Source organism: Hesperophylax consimilis, unplaced genomic scaffold, assembly GCF_061612785.1.
Source record: "Hesperophylax consimilis isolate HC1 unplaced genomic scaffold, BYU_Hcon_1.0 scaffold_38, whole genome shotgun sequence".
NCBI lineage: Eukaryota > Metazoa > Arthropoda > Insecta > Trichoptera > Limnephilidae > Hesperophylax > Hesperophylax consimilis.
Genome location: NW_028301268.1, coordinates 53,448 through 79,285, shown reverse-complemented (window position 1 = coordinate 79,285; position 25,838 = coordinate 53,448). Strand labels below are relative to the sequence as shown.

Below are 25,838 nucleotides of genomic sequence, written 5' to 3'. Positions count from 1 at the left end.
CTGCTCTACCCGAGGCTCCATTTGCGATGAGAGAGTCTGCCCTGTCAAGGGCTGTTGCTGTGCAGTTCTTGTGGGCGGTTGTAGTGATAACCGCCCATCATGGAGCAGTTCCTGTTGCTGCTCCATTTGAACTCAAAGAGGCTGTTCATCGTGATCTCCAAGTTCTGATGATGAACTGTGATGTGACTGGTCCACCCAGTCATTGACTCTATCCTCGAGAGTCCGTTGCGAAGTCCTTGATGCAGCTTCTAAAATGAGCGCCGCATGTTGCTCCTCTGCTTCCAGGACTGACATTGCTGCAGCCATCTTTGCTTCAGAAGCCTTTGCTTCGGAAGCCTTTGCTTCGGAAGCCTTTGCTTCGGAAGCCTTTGCTTCCGCGGCCAGCTTTGCTTCAGCCATCTCCGTAAGTAGGCGGGCCTTTTGTCTCGTGATGTGCACCTTGGTTGCTGAAGCTTTTATTTGAGCCTCCCTCCAGCTCCTGCTGGTTCCCGCCTTGCTGCCGCAGACAGATGACGTCTTTGAGTGCTGTCCCGCTTCCATGATGCTGCTGTTCCCGATCCGGCTCGAAGGACCATATGTTTCTGCTATCGTGGTACGAGAACACGCCGTCAGATGGAATGCAGGAAAACACTTCTTCTTCTTGACATATAAATTTATTAATTCACAATATATTTGCAGAGGATCTTATTTTCCTCTGCTAAAACTTAAACTGAAAGAAATAAAGGTCTAGTTTCCTCTATTCTTCAGTTTTCTCTAGGTACACATAAACCTAGTAATTATCTCACGAGTGACTGCCTAGGTACGCATGTACCTACCAGTTATAGCAACACTCTAATACTGTCTCCTGCGTAGGTACGTCTGTACCTACCAGTTATATGAATACTCTAATACTGTGCTTTTTCTGGGAGGTATCTGTATTTAAACTAAATTCTGAAGGACATTTTACCAAAATAAAGATGTTCCACCCGCTCGTTGGCAAACAACATTCTTAATATAAATAAAATGCACTTAACTATTCTTAATGATACAAACGTGACTTAAACAATACAAATATTTTAAAGGAATTATTTTAAGGGAGATGAAACTTTATTTGGGGTTTTTATTACTATAGGACAGGGGGTGGGAAAGGTATTGGCAAATATTTTTAGGCATAATGGTTTAACTAGGGTCATCATAAAATAGAAAGCGAACAGCTCTATTTGAAAGCTGCCGCTGCTTGCAGTAAAATGTCCCTAATTCTTAAATCATAAATGATACACAAACAAGACAATATCTTTATAAAAATACCAGGCCAAAGAATTGTTTTATTTTTTTTTATTTTTTATTTTTTTTTTTTTTTATATTTACTCCACACAGGAGGCCCTGAAGAAAATAATTTCCCTCAGGGCCTATGTCATCTTTGGGGATGCTGTGTGGATGGTCTTTTTGTGGAGAGGAAGGAGTGAACATGGGTCTTGAAGAGTCCCATGTTGTAGGAGGGAGGAAACACAGAGGCCGGCAGTTCGTTCCACAGCCGAGCTGTTGAACTTAAGAACGAATCGTAGAAGCGACCCGTTCTCATGTGACAAGTGTCAACTGTGTACAAATGTTGGGCGCGCGTTTGGCGTGTATCCCGACTACGCACCGGTGCCGAAGGGATCAATGACGCTAGTTCCTCAGAGCATCTTCCATTGTAATACCGATAGAACAAGGACAGCATACCTACCTGACGCCTGTGCTCTAAAGATTGCAGTCCGTTTGTTAAGATTGGGGAATCTATCAAACGGACCGCCCGTTTCTGCACAGAGTCAAGGGTTTTTTTCAGGTATTTTGGGGCTCCAGACCAGAGATGGCTGCCAAATTCGACAGTAGGGCGCACTTGCGATTTGTACAGGGTGAGCAGTTGTGTACTATTAAAGTATCTGCGGGCCCTGTACAGTACGCCCAGCTTCTGAGAGGCCAACTTTACTCTGGCTTCGATGGAGCCCCCGTACCTGAGCTGGTCACTTATAGTTACACCAAGCATATCAATGGAAGGCCTGTTCGGAAGATTGCTTCCGTTGAAGGAGACTAGATTATCATTTGGATCCCTTTTAGACGTAATCAGACAGGATTGGGTCTTTGAAACATTAAATTCGACGAGATTATTTTTACCCCAGGAGGAAATACTCTCGAGATAACCGTCCATTCTCTGCTTCAAAGCCCTCCGAGCCGTTGGAGTTTGTGTGCCCTTTGGGGGCTTGTCAAACAAAAAGTTATCATGAACTGTACTGTCATCCGCGTAACAATGAATCGGTGCACATGTCAAAAGGTCATTGATGTGCAACAAAAACAAAGTCGGAGACAGAACCGATCCCTGTGGGACGCCAGCATTTATGGAGTGCGAGGAAGAGGTGAAACCGTCAGCAACCGCCTGAATCGACCTATCCCTTAAAAAGTCAGCAATCCACGTACACAGGGATGCGGGAAGTCCGTAAGAATGCAATTTGTTGACAAGTCCTCGGTGCCAGACCCGGTCAAAGGCCTTGGATATGTCTAGTGCGACCGTTTGGGTCTCACCGTGACGTTCCAGGCACCGCCCCCAAACATGCGTCACATACGCGAGAAGATCACCGCACGAGCGGTTCCGCCGGAATCCGTATTGACGGTCGTTGATAATTTTGTTCTTCTCGAGGTATGTGAGCAGTTTGTCGTTGATCACTCGTTCCATCACTTTGGACAGAACTGATGTGATCGCTATGGGGCGGTAGTTGGCCGGGTTGGAGCGGTCACCTTTCTTGGGAATAGGGTGAATTACCGCTTTTTTCCAACCAGAGGGCACAGTGCCACACTTCAGGGACATTTTGAAGAGCTTTGTCAAAACTGGAACTATTTCCGCAGCACACCTCTGCAATACCAGGGCAGGTATTCCATCAGGTCCACTAGCTTTGTTAACATCGAGCCCCCGTATGACGTGGAGTACATCCCGATGCCGGATCCTCAGCTTTTTCATATAGAAGCCGCAGTGAGGAACCGACGGCGGAACAGCACCCCCGTCGTCGAGGGTCGAGTTTTCCGCAAACATTTTCCCTAATAAGTTAGCCTTTTCGGTGGCGGTGTTTGCTAGTGAGCCGTCAGGTCTGGTAAGAGGTGGCAAACTGGGTTTGCAAAAATTTCGACCTATTGAGCCCGCAAGCGACCAGAATGCTCTGCTGCCATGCGGGCAGGCAGCCAGCTTTTTGCTGATCTGCAGGTCGTGTTCGAATTTTGACCTATTGATGATTCTCTTGCATTCCTTTGCCGATTTGTTGTATGCTGATCTGCTTTCGGGCGTTCGAGATGTGTTGTAGGCTCGGTAAGCCGCGTTTTTTCGTCGAACTGCTTCGGAGCATTGTCGACTGAACCACGGCTTTGAGCCCACACCAGTTTCTTTAGTAGTCGATTGTATGAAGCCATCCATCGCCGAATTGATGACTTCACCAATCTCCTGGGCACATCTCGAAGGGTCCGAAGTCCGAAAACAAACAGCTGACCACGGAAAAGCATTGAAATGGGCCCGCATACCGAACCAATCTGCTGACCTATAGTGCCACACTTTTCTCCTCAGCCTCTCATTGGTTGGTCTGAGGCTAACGGGGATTGATGTCGTCACTAGGCAGTGGTCAGATGATCCCAGAGGCGCTGTGACGTCAATCTTATAACCGTGTGGCACAGTAGTTAAGAATAGGTCTAACAGATTGGAGCGGTGAGTCTGGACATCAGGAACCCTTGTGGGCTCCTGAACCAATTGCTCTAATCCGTAGCAAATGGCAAAGGATTCCGCCTGTCGGCCAGCCGAGTCCGTTGGGCCTGAGAACTTCAACCATGGTTCGTTATGAACGTTGAAGTCCCCCAGAACAACAAACTCGGCCGAAGGGTAGCGGGGCAAGAGATCATCAATAGTATCGCTCAAATGTTTGAAGAGCTCGGAAGTGTCTGATTCGCTATGGTTCGGTGAGCGGTATAGACATGCGTAGAATCTTGCCGTACTGGCAAGATTGACGCGCACCCACATTACGTCGAATCTGGAGTTTTCCAGACTCAATAGTCGCACACAGTTGACGTCAGCTCGACTATAGAGGCAGACTCCTCCCTTCAGTCGGAATTTGCTTGCCAGGGTAAAGCCCGGGCAGTCCAGATAGGAGGAGTCTGGCGGCTCGGATATCTGAGTTTCGGATAGGAAAAGAAGGTTGGGACGTTGGGACAAAAGATGGTGATGGACGGAATTTAAATTTGTGTGTAGGCCGCGAATGTTGGCAAAATTTACCAACAGTTTTGGCCCGCACCGGGGACGCCTGCTACTCGCCGCTGTAAAGATGTTAAGTTTGTTTTTATGTATATTCATGATTTTAATTTTTTTTTTTTTTTTGTTTTTTTTTTTTTTTTTAAAGGGTATGAAGTGAAAGGAAGGTCTAGAATGGAAAGGTATGAGGGGTGGGTAGGAATATGGGGTTCAGGCTGTCCAGGAGTGATGAGCGTTTGGTTCCAGCCCACCCACTGCGGTGCTAGGCGATAGGCTGGGAGAGTCCGGCTGGAGAGGGCATCCAATGCGCCCCAAACGCTGCTGCTGGGTACCCTCCGGTCACGAACCGGCACAACAGTATTGTAGGGTCGAATCTGCAAATGTGGGAAGCTGCACTAACTTTAAAAATACGAACTGTGAGAATTGGCCTGAAGGTTAAATTTTACTGAGCAATATGTAATAGTCGCATTCTGGAAAATACATACATACTTAATTATAATCCATATATTTTAGGTAACTTTTTTTTAAAATTTCTAATAGGGAATTATACAATTTGTCCAATGGAATGTCACTATCCACCGCCATCTATATTAGTAAAAATGGCGGTGCACTATCTCAATGACAATTTCTGTTGTAAAACATTCTTAGGGCAAGTAGGTACCATAATATTAAAAATGTGAAAAAGAAAGTCCCAATAAACAAGAATTTTTCTTTCACATTTCAAAATTTATCTTGAACCGGAAACGGAACATATAAACAAATGTACAGATAGAAAAAATGCCAAACGGTCTTGTTAAAACAGGACTTTGCAACGTTCAGCCAATAATATTGTTTATGTGGTTTATGTCTTAGAGATGAATTAAAATAATGTAAAATTTTGAGATACTGAATGATGTTATTTCTCCATTAAAACAATTCCTGCTAAAATAATGTTTTATACCACAATATACCTAACTATTTTTCTCTTATTTCCAGTAAACAATATCTGAGCAGGTCTTATTCCTGGGCAGAAGATGAAGATATTACAAATCGTAAGTATCACATAATTTTCTACATATATTTTATAGTTATTATTTTTTTGGTAAACTAATGTTTAAGACAAGATTTTTTATGCATAGCACAAAGGGTAACAATTATTTTATAAGTAATTATCATTAGCCTGAAACACTCATCCACATTGAAAAATCTCCTGATAAAAGATACATGACGCCAACGGGACTTGAACCCGTGTCCTTTCAATTTCCGGTCGACAGCTCTGACCACTGAGCTATGGTGGCTCATCTCTTATCTGCGAAATTATTCAATATATACTAGTGTTTCATTCAACAATTACTGCTTATTACATTTTTTCACCTGAAAACAACCAACTTTATTTTATATGAGAAAGGCATTGTAAGTGCTAACTCTCTCACTAGATGGCGTCGAGACAAATTGTCTACATTTTTTGGTGAAAAATACTAGAACTTGTCAATATTAATTATTATTTTTTTGGTAAACTAATGTTTAAGACAAGATTTTTTATGCATAGCACAAAGGGTAACAATTATTTTATAAGCAACAATTATTAGCCTGAAACACTCATCCACATTGAAAAATCTCCTGATAAAAGATACATGACGCCAACGGGACTTGAACCCGTGTCCTTTGTAATGTAATAAAAAATGTAATAAGCAGTAATTGTTGAATGAAACACTAGTATATATTGAATTATTTCGCGGATAAGAGATAAGCCGCCATAGCTCAGTGGTCAGAGTTGTCGACCGGAAATCGAAAGGACACGTGTTCAAGTCCCGTTGGCGTCATGTATCTAATTTTACATTTACAAAATAAAACACAACAATGTATGTGTATGTCGAGGCAGTCTATTTAGATGCATTTTAATGATTTTAATGATGCGGAAGGTTATCGTTAAAGGAGTGGTAATCCTTTTCTAATGTCTGTTTTAAGTCTTGTAAATGCTGGTACTTTTCCTTCCTTAAGGGATTAAATCTGACTCTCAAGTGAAATCTTCATACTCTGGAGATCATTACAGATTCGGCGACGGTTTTGTGCTGGGTGAGATCTACACTGACCGGGAGTAGTCGTGTCAGAGATGATCGTTAAGTGACGCTTGGAGTTGATTGGAGATTGTAGAAGAATTTGATCTGACATTGTCGATCACCCTTGTTGCCTGTAGAAATAAAACTGATATACTTACTAGGGTTTGCAAGACCCGGGCAAAGAGTAGCCATGACAGGAAACGTTGTGAAAGAGACTCCTCAGAGTGTGAAGATAGGTGGGAGAGACTTGAAAGTGGAACTGGTGAGCAAACATGTGCTTTAAGCGTAGAAACTCTTCATGTTCAGCATCACTTTGGAGTAAAGTAAACGCTTCATCTTGCCCGGCTGGTCGATCCCGAGGCGAGAAGAAAGGACGTCGATAGATGCGTGCGTTCCTGCGTACAATGCAGGACAATAAATTGACCCTCCCTCCACCATCATCCCATGAAGCGGGTAATCTTAATGTTGTGACAACCTGGAGTCTCATTTCGGTAGGAAATGTTTACTCACATTTATCGATTGCGGTCCAAGTAGATTTGCCGTGTGGCGGGAAAAACGAGTCAGATAATGCAGCTTCGATTATCAGACATTTGGAAGAAGTGTTTCGGAAAAGAGGCCCGCCCAAAGTAGTTCTCATGGACAATGGTACTGCATTTTGTTCCTACAGTGTTACAGATAAGTGTAAGAGATGGAATGTTCGTCAAAGATTTTGCGCGGCATACCGACCAGCTGGAAACGGTATAGTTGAACGACATCATCAAACAATAAAGAGAACTGCAGCCAGAAGTGGAAGCGATCCCCTGCAGGCAGTGTTTCAGTACAATCTTTGGCTGCAAAAAGTCAGGATGATCGAGGTATTGCGCTGTCTAGTATAGTTCACACTTCACACTCGTGGAGACACCCTTCTGCGCAAGTGAATATAGAAGAGGAAGTATTGACTGAGCTCTAAGTGGGCGATCTTCTTGCGGTTAAACCAGTAGATGGGAGATGCACATCGTGCATGGAAGGGTGACAGGACTTACTTCAGTCAACAACATCGAAGTAGATGGCATACCAAGACATGTGCTTGACCCGCGGAAGATGCCTGACAGAGAACGGACTGTGTCTGAGGAGAGACGAGATGGAATTGCCGCACGTTCCACCGTAAATATTTTGGGTTTGTTTGAAGAGGACAGTGAAGAACCGGATCCGGATATGCATCAGGAAGAGATCCACTTGCAAAGAGATGGTGACCTTGAAGAAGAGATAATCACAGAACAAGGACCTATTAGGTATTTACGAAACCGCAGAGGCACATAAAACAAGAGAGCTACGGCAGAGCGTCACACGGTGCAGAAGACGTCAGTTTAGACTACAGATACAAAACACTATTCGTGACTTCACAATTAAAATTAAGGTTATAAAATGTTCAAAATTGATTAATCAACTTATCTCAGTTAATTTCACGGTAAAACTATTACACCGTAAATAAATTTCCTCAGTCAAAAACACAACAAGCGTGCACGGCTCACCGGCCAATACTGAATTAAGGAGTTACGAAGTATTCGCGAGTAAAAATGGCACCATAATTTTACGCAGTTTTCTAATTTGTGTTTATCTAAAAGGTAATTTTTTTTTTAAATTTTCGAGTTTTACTAGTCGATGCGGGTCTAATTTTAACACCAGATGGCATTAAAAACGTATTTTCGAAAAATTTGGAGTTACGCAGTCTACAAATTAATGCGACGATATACATTACATACTGAAATGACCTACAAATTATACAGAATAATAAAAATAAAACTCTTCAATAGCTAGATAGCCCACGAAAAATACTGTACCATGTGACGAACATATTGAAAATTTGAAAATTATACGAATACATATAACATATGCCTTTTAATCTACAAAATACAAAATGGACACAAAACACATCATTTATAAAAACGTCACAAATACACAAACACTGTACAAGACAACATAATAAATTGTACATTAATACTGTAAAGACTGAAAGTGGTAAAAGAAGCTTAGGCCATAGGGGTATACACATTTACAATCTCCTTCCGGATAGCCTCAAAACAAAGAATTGAATAAATATGTACATAAAAAAAATTGTTCATTCTCAAAATAAGTGAACAAATTTATAATGTACTTGAATGTAGAATCATTTTAGGATAAGATATTATTGTTAGATTATACAATTATTATAGTATTAATTTATTATACAGTTTCGAATTATGTAGTTCGTTAGAAAGTGAAATTTTTATATACTTCTCTTAACTTTAATGAATAATAAAAATTATAAAAAAATATTGTCACAATTTGCCAAAAATCTCCTAGATAAAAATCACTCACTGAATGAAAATAATAATTCAATTCCGTTACATATGCAAAATAAAGGTCTCAAACTAAATTTGTCAGAGCAGTTAGAAATTAATAAAAATTCTAATAATCCTAAAAATAAACTAAGAAATGAACAAAATAATATAATTCGTTGCCAGTCGATATGTGCTGAGTTCAATTATAGACCAACAAAACAAAAGAAAGAATATGCCATCGGGAAAAAAAAACCCAGAGAGGCATATTATTATGTTTTCAAAAACATCTCACTTTAATTAGTTTTAGTCAAATTTAAACAATACAATAAGAGGGGAAACTTGTCATGGTAATTGTTAAAACATACAATGTAATACATTATTTTCTATAATGTTAGTTTAAAAGTTGGCAACATCTTGTGTGTGGCAACCCATTTGGATTTCGTTTCTTTTATCCATGCTCTGTACACTGCTGTCATCTTTCTTGTAATACGTACATCGTCAATAAAACCAGTTATTAAAAAGTGTTATATGTTTTAATTTAATAAACACAAAAGATTAAAACAGGTTATGGGCCCAGATCACCACAGGCCACATACCTATCAAAAATAAAAGTACAGTGAAGTGACTAGTTGAAAACAATTACCGGAGAAACGCAAATAAACCTCACACCGTGTTGGCGTTGTTGCCGGGAAGGAAAAAAATACTTGCTACATTCGGCTGCAAGGAAGGAAATACTAGTAAGAAAGGAATTGAAAGACACGATGGACGGAAATAATACAGTTATCAAACTGGAAGGAATAAAAAACTGGAATGTTTGGAAGTTTCAAACAATGGTGTTGTTACGGGGTCAAAATTTAATTAATGTCGTTGAAGGCGTAAAGGGGCAAGGCTCCGAGGAACAGAAAGCATGGGAGACACAAGATGCTAAGGCTCAAACAATGTTAGTGACCAGGATGACCGAGGAAGTGATGTTACATATATTATCTTGCACTACTGCTGCAGAGATGTGGCGAAAGTTAACGAGCATTTTTGAACAAAAAAGTGAAACAAGTATTCACATAATCCAGCAAAGATTCTTCCAATATAAATATGAAGAAGGAATGGAGATGTCAGTCTTCCTGTCAAAAATACAGGAGTTACAAAATCAACTCAAACAAATGGGTGAAGAAATTTCGGAAAAATTCATAATTACGAAGGTATTGATGTCATTGCCAGATATTTACAAACACTTCATATCAGCATGGGAGTCTGCGCCAGATAACAAACAAACCTATGATAACCTTGTCGCTCGTTTGTTAGTGGAAGAGGAGAGAGTAAGGGAAAAGGCTGAACTCGCATCGCCGTCATCTGCGTTTATGGTAAAGAAAACTGCTCCAATTAAAAGAAATATAAAGTGTTTCAAATGTAATAAGATGGGACATTATCAATCTGAGTGTATGAGTCATGTGAATAATAACCATCGTAACTTTCCAAACAAAAGTGAAAAAAAGTGTTTTTATTGCAACAAAGTTGGGCACATCAAGAGTGAGTGCTGGCATAAGAAAGGAAAGGAGAAAAATGCGTTTGTAGTACAACAAATACCTAAAGAACTGTATCAACAGTCAAAGTGGTTGGTGGACACAGGAGCCAGCGAACATATGTGTCAAGACAAAAATCTATTTTCGACATTTTCTCCAGAAGTGTCACAAAAGTCTGTGATAATAGGTGATGGTACTCAAATAAGTGTTATTGGTTGCGGACAAGTGGAACTAGAAGTATTCAATGGACACCGGTGGGTCGAGACAACCATATATAATGTACTGTGTGTGCCAGACTTAAAAATAAACTTGTTCTCTGTAAATTGTGCGGCTGACAAAGGTTATGTCATGTTGACAGATCAAAACATTTGCAAATTTTCCAAGAATAATAAAGTATGTGCGGTAGCAAATCGTGTTGGAAATATGTATATTATGGATGTTCGTTATAAATATAAAAACTGCTTTGCAAATGTAACTACAGTTAAATCAAGTTTGAGTGAGTGGCATGAGAAACTTGTTCACCAGAATATACAGCAGGTGAAAGACGTGTTAGAGAACAATAATATTAAAGTCTCAAGTAATTCTCTTCAGAAGTGTCAAGGCTGCTTACAGGGTAAATTACACCGGCTGCCCTTTATGAACTCTGAGACAAAAACTGTTAAAACATGTGAACTGATACATGCCGATGTTTGCGGGCCTATGGAGGCAGTATCTGTCGGCGGGGCGAGGTACTTCTTGATTTTAAAAGATGATTACTCTTGCTTTAGAACTGTATATTTTATTAAAAAGAAGGACGAAGTGATTAATTATATTAAAGATTTTGTAAACAAAGCTGAAAATGTCACGGGTAACAAAATAATCACTTTTAGAAGTGACAACGGCTTAGAATTCATTAATAAGGCTGTGTCAACTTTGTTCTCAAACCGGGGTATAGTACACCAAACTTCTGTACCATACACGCCACAACAGAATGGCAAGGCGGAACGGGAGATAAGAACCTTAACAGAAGCAGCAAGGTCAATGCTGTGTGCCAAGAACCTTCAAAAAAATTATGGGCAGAAGCAGTCAACACTGCAGCCTATGTTCTCAACAGAACCAGTAGAAGTAATGAACCAGGAAAAACACCCTATGAATTATGGACAGGCAAACATTTTGATCTCAGTAACCTACATATCTTTGGTACGCCCGTAGCTGTTCATATTCCAAAAGAAAAACGAAGAAAATGGGATTCTAAAGGAGAAAATGGAATCATGGTAGGGTACGGAGAAAATGTGAAAGGGTATAGAATTTTTTATCCTGATAAAAATGATGTTCAAATAAAGAGGGATGTCATTTTTCTGGAACCTGTTATTGGGAAATGTAATAGCTTAAACCTAGAGTCTGTAACAGAAGAATACAACGATGAAACTGACATTAACCAGCAAGAGTTAGTAGAAGATGTTGTGAGTGATCCAAACATTACAAATCAGATGTCAGGTGATGAGCAGCACAGCTTATATGAACCTGAAGAAACAAGTGATGAAGATAGTGAACGCGATAGTGATAGTAAATTACAGCCAGCTTCTCCTCGTCAAACCAAACGTGTCAGAAAGGCGCCACAATTCTATACTTGCCAAAATGTGTACACTGCAGAGACAGAACCAGGCACCTATAAGGAAGCTATGCAGAGGAGTGATGCCTGTCAGTGGGAAGAAGCTGTAAAACAAGAACTGGATACTCTCAAAGAAAATAATACTTGGACAGTTTGCGCTGTACCTGAAAAACAAAACATTATTAGTAGTAAGTGGGTATTCAAAATAAAGAAAATTGATAATATTATTCAATATAAAGCAAGATTGGTTGCCAGAGGTTTTGAACAGAATGATACAAAAGATTTATATGAAATTTACTCACCTGTTGCCAAATTGTCAACATTTAGATTATTTGTTTCAGTTGCTACAAAATTAAAACTATCAATACATCAGATGGATGTCACTGGGGCCTTTTTATATGGGGATATAAAGGAAACTGTGTTTATTAAATTACCGGAAGGGGCATATAATGGTTGTGATAATATTGTAAAACTAAATAAATCATTGTATGGGCTAAAAAAATCCCCTAAATATTGGAATGAAAAATTTAACCATGTAATAAGTAAAGCAGGCTATGTAAAGTCAAAGAATGATCCTTGTTTGTTTACTAAATGTAATGGAGAAAACCAAACTTATGTCTTACTTTACGTCGATGACCTCTTGATGTTTAGTAATAATGAAAAAGTTTTACCTTACAATAAAACTTATATTATGTACTTAGCTTTATTTAAAACCTATAAAGTGAGATAAACATTACCATTTTGCAGCCAAATCGACGTTTCTTACCAATTTCGTGTGTAATTCTTAGTTTAAATCTCCCGCCAATGTCACCTGCTAGTTCCAAATGCATCCTTGAGGCGGCGGCAGTAGTGGGACGCCACCAGTGACGCTATAATTTCATGCTTCATTAGATCTCATCAGGCAGCCCTTGCCTAGGTTTTAAATAAAGCTAAGTACATAATATAAGTTTTATTGTAAGGTAAAACTTTTTCATTATGTAGCATAGGCTTTATTTAAAACCTATAAAGTGAGATATTGTTTGTTATCGCCTGGTGACATTATGCTAATGTGAATCAAATAAAAAGAAAATAGGGGCAAGATTTCCAGAAATCAGCTAACCAGTTACAGAGGTTGAAAAAGGTCAGCGACAGATGGGTCGGTGTTGACTCGGCGAGCCGATTCTGCAATTTCCCTTCTATAGAACCTGGCAAAGGTATTGGGACTTCTCCAGTTACCACGTGACAGTATATCGTCCAGCTTATAATTCTGCAGCCAGTTCAGAGATGCCACTGCTGAACGGATGCTGCCAGGTGGATCCTCTACACCAGCATCCCTGAGGACTGTCCTAATCCAACCTGCAATTACTGCCCTGGAGGCCGCTTTCACTGTCCCACAAGTTGTAATAAATAGGCTAGGTAGTATCGCCTGCGCTCTCCGTTCCTTTGACAGTTCTATGACCTTTTCCGTCCAATAGACAGGGTCTATGTTCCTAGACTCCGAGCGAGCCAGTCTCCACCCTGATTGTTGCCAGTCTGCCGAATCTGTCTTGCCACCAAACACTGGCCAAATGGAGATGCCTTCACTGTCCACTGACAATCTTTCAGCTGTGCAATGGAGCAATGTGAGATCGTGGACTCGGCGCCCTGATGCCAAAAGCAGGATGGTGGCTGCTCTCCTTGATGCTTCAAAGAGAGTAATATGTTGAGGCAAATTCTTCTCCAGCCATGATGATACAATCCTCGGGTCCCAAATGGGGGGTTTTGACGGCCTTAGTCTAGCTAAAGATATCCCTTTTAATATCTTCTTCACTATCGGATTGGAGCTCAGCTCTCTATTGTCTTCGGGAGAGCCTAAGGTACACACCACTGACTTGTGAACTAAAATGGTACTCAGCGATAGCTTTTCTCTGATGTGTAGATCGGCTAGGAACCTGGCTAAGTCTTCAGCTTTGGGACGCGTGGCATCGAGCTGATTCTCTGACGCCCAGCGCTGCCACCTCCGCCATGCCGGAGCATAAGTGCGAAGGGTAGAACTTCTCCATCCGGATCTAAGAAGTTCCTTCTGCTGACTTGACCATCTTGTTAGGTTTTTGTCCCACCCCCACAAAGCCAAATCTCCAGAGTGAAGGACTCTACTTGAGGAGGGGGGTTGTTGGTCCTGGTGTCTATCAGTGCTTCTCCTAGATTGTGAATCGTAAGAGGTGGACCCAAGGCCCGACACTTCAGATCCGCTCTCCAAAATGCCCTTTCCCAACGAGGAGCCACTACCAAGTATAATCCCCTTGCTCTGTTCAGGTGGCAAAGAACCCTCGTCATGAGGCACGGGGGAGGGAAGATCCAAGCCAGCTGATAGTCCCAGTCCCTGCTCCAAGCATTGTGGTAGTCTGCCTCGTCGTCCTGAAAATCAAGAGAAACATACCTTTGAACCACATGCGCTGTCCTAGAGCCAAATAGGTCTATCTCGGGTCGTCCCCATTTTCTGAATGCTACCTCTGTGAAAGAGGGTAGCAAGTGCCATTCGGGTACAGCACGATGACGAGATAGACAGTCCGCTACTTCATTGAAACGACCGGGTAAGTATTGTGCTGTCATGGAGACACAGTGTTTATCCAAAACATCTAGCACTAGTCGAGTACAGCTCAGGAGTTGAGTTGATCTGGTACCACCCTCCTTGCGGAGATAAGATACGACAGACCTGTTATCCGACTGGATCAGAAGACCCGAGCCAGATAGCTCAAGCGCGTGAGGAGACAAGGCAGCCAACACGGCGAGCATCTCCTTTACATTGGAGTGAAGATTCAGCTGGTCATCAGCCCACACACCGCTGAGAAGCTTTTCGTCCAGCTGGGCACCCCAACCCTGATCAGAGGCATCGGTTGTCAGGTAATGCTCAAACAGCGGCAGATGTATAGGTGACGTCATGGTGAGCGATCGAACCCACCATCTCAATTCCCGAGCGGTAGCTGCCGGAATTGGTGATGACTCCCAAGGGTGGTAGTGTCTGAGTCCTAAGCACCCTTTCTGTATGTACCGGCTGTTGAGCCTGCCTCTTGGAACTGCAAAACTAGCAAAGTTTAAAGAGCCCAAGAGGCTGCGCCCCTTATCTAGTGACCACCTACCTGTCTGAATAAAACCCTTTAACAAATAAGATAGGGCTGAAACCTTGTTCTGAGGGAGAGACTTTTCATTAGTTAGAGTATTCCAGCTGATACCAAGAAATTGAACTTGTTGTGATGGTTCTAATATTGACTTATCAAATTGTATATGCCATCCCAAGCCTTGCAAAAACTCCACCATATCAATAGACTGCTGTTTTAAAGTAGGCAGGCATTGGTTTACTAATAAAAAATCATCCAGATACACTAGAATTCTCATCCCTCTCTTCCGCAGTTCCTGCGCTACCCAGTTAGTGAAGGTTGCGAATGCCTTAGGTGCGGTGGCCAAGCCAAAGGGGAGGGATGTCATCTGCAAGAGTTCATTCCTATAGATAAGTCTAAGGAAACATCTATGCTGCTCACTCACAGGTACATGAAAGTAAGCATGTGTGAGGTCCACTTTAACCATCCAGTCATTCGGTTGTAGAAAAGTAGGAACTCGATAAACGTTTACCAGACGAAATTTACTGACAGTCAGAAAATTGTTTAAATACTTTAAGTTAAAGACCGGCCTCTTTGAGCCATCTGATTTGGGGACCAGAAACATGTTAGAAATAAATGAGGGAGTGGCAGGTGCCGACTCTAAAACCTTAAGGGCTTTGAGTTTTTCTATTTGTTCTGTCATTGCCACAGAAGTCTTAGTGGCGAAAGGGGAGTTAAAGAAATCAATATTATTATTTAGTGGAGGTTTTGATGAAAATGGAATTCGGTAGCCATCTAACATCTTAAGGATGATAGTAGGGGCGCCAAGGTTCCTCCACTCACCTGCGAATGAGCGCAACTGACCCCCTTGAAAAGAGGGCCCACTGTTAAAACCTCTTACGGTCTGGCTTCCCTGCTCTTTCCTTGGGCCGGAACCTACCTCGGGGAGGGAAAGCTTTAGCGGCCCTACGGGCTGGTTCCGGACCTCGACTCTCAGGGTGCTCCCTTCTCGCGATGGTTCTTCCCTGCTGCATGTAAACAAACCAAACGTGTTTGACCTTCGCAAAATAAATGCTAATGAAGCATGAAATTATAGCGTCACTGGTGGCGTCCCACTACTGGCGCCGCCTGAAGGATGCATTAGGAACTAGCAGGTGACATTGGCGGGAGATTTAAACTAAGAATTACACACGAAATTGGTAAGAAACGTCGATTTGGCTGCAAAATGGTAATGTTTATCTCACTTTATAGGTTTTAAATAAAGCCTATGCTACATAATGAACAGGAATTAAGTGATCTTAAATTAAAATTACACAATGCGTTTAAGATGAAAGATTTGGGACTAATTTCAAATTTTCTTGGTATCAGTGTTAAACAGAATTTGAAAGATGGTGTAACTGAATTATGTCAAAGATCTTATTTAGAAAATGTATTAAAAAGATTTAACATGGAAAATTGCAAACCCATGTATACCCCTATTGATCAAAATTTTAATGTAAAAATCTTAGAATCCAAAGAATGTAAGTCTGACAAGGATATTGAAAATACTTGTAGGAAAATTATTGGAAGTTTAATGTATGCGGTCTCAGGTACTAGGCCAGACCTTTTGTGTAGCGGTATCTATATTAAGTAGGTACCAAAATAATGCAAGTGATGTTTTGTTGACTCATTTAAAAAGAATTTTAAGATATATAAAATATACTCTAGATTATAAGCTGATTTTCAAATGTAATGATGATGGACTTGTTGGGCATTGTGATGCAGATTGGGGTGGTGACACACGAGATAGAAAGTCTACCACTGGCTACTGTTTCAAGTTCTCCAATTGTATTATATCGTGGTGTTCTAAGAAACAGTGTTCCGTAAGCTTATCATCAACCGAGGCAGAATGTGTTGCAGTCAGTATGGCGGCTAGTGAATCTTGTTGGCTGTCAAGTTTATTGAAAGACTTTAATAACATAAATGTTTGTCCTGTACCTATATACTGTGATAACCAGTCTGCCATAATGGTTGCAAATACTGATAATATTAAAAGACTAAAACATATTGATATACGTTATCATTTTGTCAAAGATTTAATTAAGGAATGTAAGATATGTTTAGTGTATGTTAAGACTGAGGATCAAATAGCTGATATGTTTACTAAGTCATTAAACAAAAACCTATTGTTTAAATTTGTTACTCAATGTGGCCTAGTGTAAAATCTCTCAGTTATAACATAGGTGGTTAAAAGTTATAGATATAGATAATGTAAGAATGTGTTACATTGAGCGGGGGTGTTAAAACATACAATGTAATACATTATTTTCTATAATAATAATGTTAGTTTAAAAGTTCGCAACATCTTGTGTGTGGCAACCCATTTGGATTTCGTTTCTTTTATCTATGCTCTGTACACTGCTGTCATCTTTCTTGTAATACGTACATCGTCAATAAAACCAGTTATTAAAAAGTGTTATATGTTTTAATTTAATAAACACAAAAGATTACAACAACCAGTTATTAAAAGTGTTATATTATGTAGCATAGGCTTTATTTAAAACCTATAAAGTGAGATAAACATTACCATTTTGCAGCCAAATCGACGTTTCTTACCAAGTTCGTGTGTAATTCTTAGTTTAAATCTCCCGCCAATGTCACCTGCTAGTTCCTAATGCATCCTTCAGGCGGCGCCAGTAGTGGGGACGCCACCAATGATGCTTTAATTTCATGTTTAGCATTTATTTTGCGAAGGTCAAACACGTTTGGTTTGTTTACAAACATCAAATACCTTAAAATAACCTGTTTTTCAGTATTTGCGCAAAATTTACATTTTTGAAGTGAAACTTCTTTACGCGCGTCATGCAATTTCGAGGAGTAAAACCAACTCATGACCGAAACGAAAATGCGGGACCGATTAAAGTTCATTTGATGTAGTAAAAGTTTTGAAGTAAAATATAAATGCTTCTTAGCTCATCTCGACAACTGGCGTTGGTGGTGTAATGGTCAGCATAGTTGCTTTCGAAGCAGTTGATCCGAGTTCGATTCTCGGCCATGGAATATTATTTTTTTGTTTTTAAGGAATTTTTTTTTTTAATGGTTGACCATAATATCAATCCACTAAGTAATATTTTAGGCCTGTAGCATAATTGAAAAGTTAAAGAATGATATAAAATTTTTTATGATGTTAACGATAAAAAAATGAAAAAAAACATAAAATTAAAATAAAAAATGGGCCAACGGCACGCGGTGTTCCCAAGCGGTCACCCATCCAAGTACTGACCGCGCCCAATGTTGCTTAACTTCGGTGATCGGACGAGAACCGGTGTGTTCAAAATGGTATGGTCGTTGGCAAAAGTTAAACAATATTAATTTCTATTCTACCTGCCAATAAATATATGAAAATTAGTATAAAAAAGCCCTAATAATATTGAAAAAATTAGCAAGGTGTGTGCGAGGTTGATAAAAATAATCATTACATACGCGCTTGAAAAAGATCGTAATTACATTAATAAGTTTGTAGGAATTTTTTTTTTCAATGGTTGACCATAATATCAATCCACTAAGTAATATTTTAGGCCTGTAGCATACTTGAAAAGTTAAAGAATTTTATGATATTATTAATTATAGTAATGATAAAAAAATAAAAAAAACATGAAATTAAAATAAAAAATAGGCCAACGGCACGCGGTGTTCCCAAGCGGTCACCCATCCAAGTACTGACCGCGCCCAATGTTGCTTAACTTCGGTGATCGGACGAGAACCGGTGTGTTCAACATGGTATGGTCGTTGGCAAACGCTAAACAATATTAATTTCTACTCTACCTGCCAATAAATATATGAAAATTAGTATAAAAAAGCCCTAATAATACTGAAAACATTAGCAAGGTGTAAATATTATATACCTAGTTTAACTCACTCTCCTAACTCATCTTCGCTGTCTACAGGCAGAGCGCACGACTGTGGTCGTGAAGAACCGAGGTTCGATCCCCGCTTTAACTAATTTTTTTTTTCTTTTTTTATAACTTTTAATTTTTTTTATCACATGCTACTTATAAATATGTCAATAGACAGAAAAAAAGAGAGAATGAAATGAAAAGAGAGAGAGAGAAGAATACTAGAAGTTTCACTTCTGTCTTGCGTAGGCTTGACACACCCATTTTTTTTTTCGAGGTTATTAACAGTGTGACTGTTCGAACTCCGTAAAATTGCGATTTATTAGAGTTTCGTGTGTTTTTTTTTAGTGTTTTTTTGTGGTTTCTTTGTGGTTTCTTTGTGTTTTCTTGATTATGTCGGATTCCGAACGTTCCGAGAGCGGGGAAGCCGAATTTTCGAGGGCGGAAGTCATGAAGGTGATCCACACGGACACGCGGGGCAAGCGTTCGAGGGTCTGCGCGGAAGACAAAGCCAAGAGGCAGAGGGTTTGTGAATTAGCTCCCGCCGACCCTCGAATTGACCTGTTAACACAGCAGATGTCCCAGATGCAGGAAATGTTGCGTCTGCTGCTAGAGAAGCGTTCGGAGGCTCCCGTCCGTGGCGCCTTGGACGACGATGACGATGACGAGGACAGCATCTCCCTGGACACCCCTGCGTCGCTTCGGGAGGAATTGGCAGGAGATTTGGGAATGGGACTCATCCATCCGAATAAGCCGTCTCGCGACTTGGATCTCGGGGAGTGGACAACTGACCTAAAGCAGCCGAAGATACCATCGGCCGACCCAGGGAGGGTGAGAAAAGTGGAGCTCCTTCAGCATCTGGGGACGGCCAACTGGAACAATGTCCGCTACCTCGAGATCCAGAAGTCGTATGCCGCAACCCCTCTCTTCTCAATGTTGGCATTAAACCCTGAATTGAAGCGCCTAGGTCAGGAGGAATCGGCCAGTACGTCAACGGACTCCTTCTGCGGCTCCCTGACCAATGCTCTTTCCCTGCAGGCTGATCTCCTGAAGGCCTCCTTGCAGGAGCTGGTCAACTGGAGTGCGGAACCGGGCACGAAGCTGAGCACTTCCACTCTTTTCGAGAAGGTGCAGTCTCTCTTCGCGGCGGGGTCTGAGTCCCAGAAGGTGTCCAAAGACATCATGCAGATGGTCTGCGGAAAACGGGCTAGCCACATTGAGTATCGACGAGAGGGGGCATTGCGAGGCATCAGCGACGGATACGTCCGAGATGCCTTACGGAAGATTCCGCCCACATCGGAATATCTCTTTGACCCGAACCTCCTGTCGGCCCAGCTGGATAAGTTGGGGGGAGTGAAGAAGTGCCTCGCTCCTCAGCCTAGCACGTCGCGACCAGCTCCTCCCGTTAAACCTGTGACTGTGCAGAACTCGCAGCCCTTTCGTCCTAGAGTACAGCAGGGGAGAACCATCGCGAGAAGGGAGCACCCAGAGAGTCGAGGTCCAGAACCAGCCCGTAGGGCCGCTAAAGCTTTCCCTCCCCGAGGTAGGTTCCGGCCCAAGGAAAGAGCAGGGAAGCCAGACCGTAAGAGGTTTTAACAGCGGGCCCTCTTTTCAAGGGGGTCAGTTGCGCTCATTCGCAGGTAGGTGGAGGAACCTTGGTGCCCCTACTATCATCCTTAAGATGTTAGATGGCTACCGAATTCCATTTTCATCAAAACCTCCACTAAATAATAATATTGATTTCTTTAACTCCCCTTTCGCCACTAAGACTTCTGTGGCAATGACAGAACAAATAGAAAAACTCAAAGCCCTTAAGGTTTTAGAGTCGGCACCTGCCACTCCCTCATTTATTTCTAACATGTTTCTGGTCCCCAAATCAGATGGCTCAAAGAGGCCGGTCTTTAACTTAAAATATTTAAACAATTTTCTGACTGTCAGTAAATTTCGTCTGGTAAACGTTTATCGAGTTCCTACTTTTCTACAACCGAATGACTGGATGGTTAAAGTGGACCTCACACATGCTTACTTTCATGTACCTGTGAGTGAGCAGCATAGATGTTTCCTTAGACTTATCTATAGGAATGAACTCTTGCAGATGACATCCCTCCCCTTTGGCTTGGCCACCGCACCTAAGGCATTCGCAACCTTCACTAACTGGGTAGCGCAGGAACTGCGGAAGAGAGGGATGAGAATTCTAGTGTATCTGGATGATTTTTTATTAGTAAACCAATGCCTGCCTACTTTAAAACACCAGTCTATTGAAATGGTGGAGTTTTTGCAAGGCTTGGGATGGCATATACAATTTGATAAGTCAATATTAGAACCATCACAACAAGTTCAATTTCTTGGCATCAGCTGGAATACTCTAACTAATGAAAAGTCTCTCCCTCAGAACAAGGTTTCAGCCCTATCTTATTTGTTAAAGGGTTTTATTCAGACGGGTAGGTGGTCACTAGATAAGGGGCGCAGCCTCTTGGGCTCTTTAAACTTTGCTAGTTTTGCAGTTCCAAGAGGCAGGCTCAACAGCCGGCACATACAGAAAGGGTGCTTAGGACTCAGACACTACCACCCTTGGGAGTCATCACCAATTCCGGCAGCTACCGCTCGGGAATTGAGATGGTGGGTTCGATCGCTCACCCTGACGTCACCTATACATCTGCCGCTGTTTGAGCATTACTTGACAACCGATGCCTCTGATCAGGGTTGGGGTGCCCAGCTGGACGAAAAGCTTCTCAGCGGTGTGTGGGCTGATGACCAGCTGAATCTTCACTCCAATGTAAAGGAGATGCTCGCCGTGTTGGCTGCCTTGTCTCCTCACGCGCTTGAGCTATCTGGCTCGGGTCTTCTGATCCAGTCGGATAACAGGTCTGTCGTATCTTATCTCCGCAAGGAGGGTGGTACCAGGTCAACTCAACTCCTGAGCTGTACTCGACTAGTGCTAGATGTTTTGGATAAACACTGTGTCTCCATGACAGCACAATACTTACCCGGTCGTTTCAATGAAGTAGCGGACTGTCTATCTCGTCATCGTGCTGTACCCGAATGGCACTTGCTACCCTCTTTCACAGAGGTAGCATTCAGAAAATGGGGACGACCCGAGATAGACCTATTTGGCTCTAGGACAGCGCATGTGGTTCAAAGGTATGTTTCTCTTGATTTTCAGGACGACAAGGCAGACTACCACAATGCTTGGAGCAGGGACTGGGACTATCAGCTGGCTTGGATCTTCCCTCCCCCGTGCCTCATGCCGAGGGTTCTTTGCCACCTGAACAGAGCAAGGGGATTATACTTGGTAGTGGCTCCTCGTTGGGAAAGGGCATTTTGGAGAGCGGATCTGAAGTGTCGGGCCTTGGGTCCACCTCTTACGATTCACAATCTAGGAGAAGCACTGATAGACACCAGGACCAACAACCCCCCTCCTCAAGTAGAGTCCTTCACTCTGGAGATTTGGCTTTGTGGGGGTGGGACAAAAACCTAACAAGATGGTCAAGTCAGCAGAAGGAACTTCTTAGATCCGGGTGGAGAAGTTCCACCCTTTGCACTTATGCTCCGGCATGGCGGAGGTGGCAGCGCTGGGCGTCAGAGAATCAGATCGATGCCACGCGTCCCAAAGCTGAAGACTTAGCCAGGTTCCTAGCCGATCTACACATCAGAGAAAAGCTATCGCTGAGTACCATTTTAGTTCACAAGTCAGTGGTGTGTACCTTAGGCTCTCCCGAAGACAATAGAGAGCTGAGCTCCAATCCGATAGTGAAGAAGATATTAAAAGGGATATCTTTAGCTAGACTAAGGCCTTCGAAACCCCCCATTTGGGACCCGAGGATTGTATCATCATGGCTGGAGAAGAATTTGCCTCAACATATTACTCTCTTTGAAGCATCAAGGAGAGCAGCCACCATCCTGCTTTTGGCATCAGGGCGCCGAGTTCACGATCTCACATTGCTCCATTGCACAGCTGAAAGATTGTCAGTGGACAGTGAAGGCATCTCCATTTGGCCAGTGTTTGGTGGCAAGACAGATTCGGCAGACTGGCAACAATCGGGGTGGAGACTGGCTCGCTCGGAGTCTAGGAACATAGACCCTGTCTATTGGACGGAAAAGGTCATAGAACTGTCAAAGGAACGGAGAGCGCAGGCGATACTACCTAGCCTATTTATTACAACTTGTGGGACAGTGAAAGCGGCCTCCAGGGCAGTAATTGCAGGTTGGATTAGGACAGTCCTCAGGGATGCTGGTGTAGAGGATCCACCTGGCAGCATCCGTTCAGCAGTGGCATCTCTGAACTGGCTGCAGAATTATAAGCTGGACGATATACTGTCACGTGGTAACTGGAGAAGTCCCAATACCTTTGCCAGGTTCTATAGAAGGGAAATTGCAGAATCGGCTGGCCGAGTCAACACCGACCCATCTGTTGCTGACCTTTTTCAACCTCTGTAACTGGTTAGCTGATTTCTGGAAATCTTGCCCCTATTTTCTTTTTAGCAAATAAATTTAAATATTATATTTGATTCACATTAGCATAATATCACCAGGCGATAACAAACAATATCTCACTTTATAGGTTTTAAATAAAGCCTATGCTACATAATGAAAAAGTTTTACCTTACAATAAAACTTATATTATGTACTTAGCTTTATTTAAAACCTAGGCAAGGGCTGCCTGATGAGATCTAATGAAACATGAAATTAAAGCATCATTGGTGGCGTCCCCACTACTGGCGCCGCCTGAAGGATGCATTAGGAACTAGCAGGTGACATTGGCGGGAGATTTAAACTAAGAATTACACACGAACTTGGTAAGAAACGTCGATTTGGCTGCAAAATGGTAATGTTTATCTCACTTTATAGGTTTTAAATAAAGCTAAGTACATAATATAAGTTTTATTGTAAGGTAAAACTTTTTCATTTTAATTTAATAAACACAGAAGATTACAACAAATTTCTCGTAATATTTCACGTTTAAAAAAATCTGAACAATGACTAACAAACTAATCATCACGCCGTTTCATCGCGGGGGTTGGCAGGTCAACTCGGTCTTGTCACACACCCCTTCCCTCTTTCACATTATTATTGTTACTATCCTTTTATTCTGACTCTCGACATGGCTTGACTCAAGTATCTGGTTCACTTAATGGTGCCATCACACATCTTCGTTCATTCGCTCTACATGCCCCAACCACCTGAGGGTCCCTTTCATTTCTCTCACAAACATGATTTTACCACACAAACGCCTCGGGGATCTCATTTCTACAGCTTTCGGTCTAGTTTCATTCTTCCTCTGCTAGCTCCAGCCTCACTGCCATGCATCAGGGTAGGTATCAGCATTCCATTGTGGACTGGCGTTGCTTCTTTGGACAGTTCTTTGTTAACGCCAACCGCGTTCAGTCCTCCATTAGTGAAGTTACCTGCATTTACCCTTCTTTCAATATCTCTATCAGCCTTCCCATCTCTCGTAAACCATACAACCTCTTTGAACAATACTAACTAACTAACCATCACGCCGTTTCCCCGCAGGGGTAGGCAGAGAGGACGGACCGCCAAACAACACGGTCTTGGCACACACTCCTTGCCTCATTCACATTCATACATCGTCTCATACATACTCTTCTATTATTCTGACTCTTGACATGGCCCGACTCGAGTATCTGATCCACTTGATCGTGCCATGTCTTCCTCGGGCGTCCCCGACTTCTGCTACCATTCGCATTTGCATCATATATCCTCCTTACACTCCTATCTTCGCTCATTCGCTCTACATGCCCAAACCATCTAAGCGTCCCTTTCTTAATCTTACTCATTATGCTTACATCAGCCTTGCACTCTTTGCGGATCTCCACATTCCTCACATGATCAAACATGGTTTTACCACACATACGCCTCAGGGATCTCATTTCAACAGCATTCAATCTACTTTCATCCTTTCTTTGCCAGTTCCATGCCTCACTTCCATACATCAAGGTAGGTACCAGCACTCCGTTGTGGACTGCTAACTTCGCTTCTTTGGACAATTTTTTGTTAGCGCCAACGGCGTTCAGTCCTCCATTAACGGAATTACCTGCATTTACCATTTACCCTTCTTTCAATATCTCTGTCAGCCTTCCCATCTCTCGTAAACATACTTCCTAAATACACAAACTCATCCACCTGCTCCAAGTATTCCTCATTCACAATTATATTGCACACTGTTTTCGTACTCTCTCTTTCAAACACCATTACTTTAGACTTACTTACATTCATCATTAACTCATTCTTCATGCATACTTCGTTCATCCTAGACACGAGAGACTGTAGATCTTCTATACTATTAGCAATCAGCACCGCATCATCAGCATACAACAGGCAACATACTTTCAAATTATTCAAATTCGCTCCCAATCCCACCTCTTTCAATTCTTGCATACAATTATCCATGTATAGATTGAATAACCACGGTGACATTACGCAGCCTTGTTTAACACCTTTTGTGATATCAAACCACCCCGTAAAATCACCGTTTACCCTAACACATGCAACGCTTCCCTCATACAGAGACGCAATTGCCTGAGTCAGATTTGTATTCACTCCATACTTGGACAACACCTTCCATAGCTTTTTCCTGTCGACTCGGTCGTATGCTTTTTGTAGATCTACAAAGGCACAGAAAAGTTTCTGGTTTTTTGCCAGAAACTTTTCAGTGAGCATACGCAATGAGAAGATCTGGTCCATGCACCCCCTTCCACTCATAAAAGCACCTTGCACATCCCATATTTTATCTTTTGTTTCCTTTCTTACTCTTTCAATCAAAATTCTACCATACAGCTTGCCAACTGAACTTAGCAGGCTAATAGCCCTATGATTCCCACATTCCATACGTGACCCTTTACCTTTGTATAATGGCATGATCACAGCCCTTCTCCAATCTAAAGGCGTATAACCTTCCTTTAGACATTGGTTAAAAAGATTGCACAACCATGTGAAAATTACACGGCTACCTCCTTTAAAATATTCAGCAGCAATATTGTCAAACCCGACACCATTCTTCATACATTTAATCGAACTTTCTATCTCATCCATGCTAATTTCGGTAACATTCACTCCATTTGTAACGATTTGAAACTACTCGCCCCGGTGTCAAGCGCTTGGAAGAACTAATTAACTCAAGAAGCGTGCAATTGTGAACACAGCCACGGCCGGGTACTTAATCATAGACATCTGAGATTGCAAGCTAGATAGTTGATTTA

At 41.9% G+C, this 25,838-nt stretch overlaps 1 protein-coding gene and 2 non-coding genes across 3 annotated transcripts; all 3 read right to left on the bottom strand.

Annotated features, from left to right (window-relative positions):
- Positions 1-12,789: 12,789 nt before the first annotated feature.
- Positions 12,790-14,588, bottom strand: LOC149409017 (uncharacterized). Its single transcript, XM_089650210.1, has 2 exons — positions 14,330-14,588; positions 12,790-14,063 (listed from the first exon to the last, which is right to left on the bottom strand). The coding sequence occupies exons 1-2, from the start codon at positions 14,586-14,588 to the stop codon at positions 12,790-12,792; spliced, it is 1,533 nt and encodes a 510-aa protein (XP_089506336.1).
- Positions 14,589-17,956: 3,368 nt separating this feature from the next.
- Positions 17,957-18,075, bottom strand: LOC149409016 (5S ribosomal RNA). Its single transcript, XR_016305308.1, has one exon. It is a non-coding gene; the product is annotated as a 5S ribosomal RNA (ribosomal RNA).
- Positions 18,076-18,397: 322 nt separating this feature from the next.
- LOC149409015 (5S ribosomal RNA) lies at positions 18,398-18,516 on the bottom strand. The gene has a single exon (XR_016305304.1). It is a non-coding gene; the product is annotated as a 5S ribosomal RNA (ribosomal RNA).
- Between the last annotated feature and the right edge of the window lie 7,322 nt (positions 18,517-25,838).

Coding starts and splice junctions, on each gene's coding strand:
- LOC149409017 (XM_089650210.1), bottom strand. CDS start 14,588: ATGACGTCACCTATACATCTGCCGCTGTTTGAGCATTACCTGACAACC. Junction 14,064..14,329: donor TTATCTCCGCAAGGAGGGTG/GTACCAGATCAA, acceptor CTTGATTTTCAG/GACGACGAGGCAGACTACCA.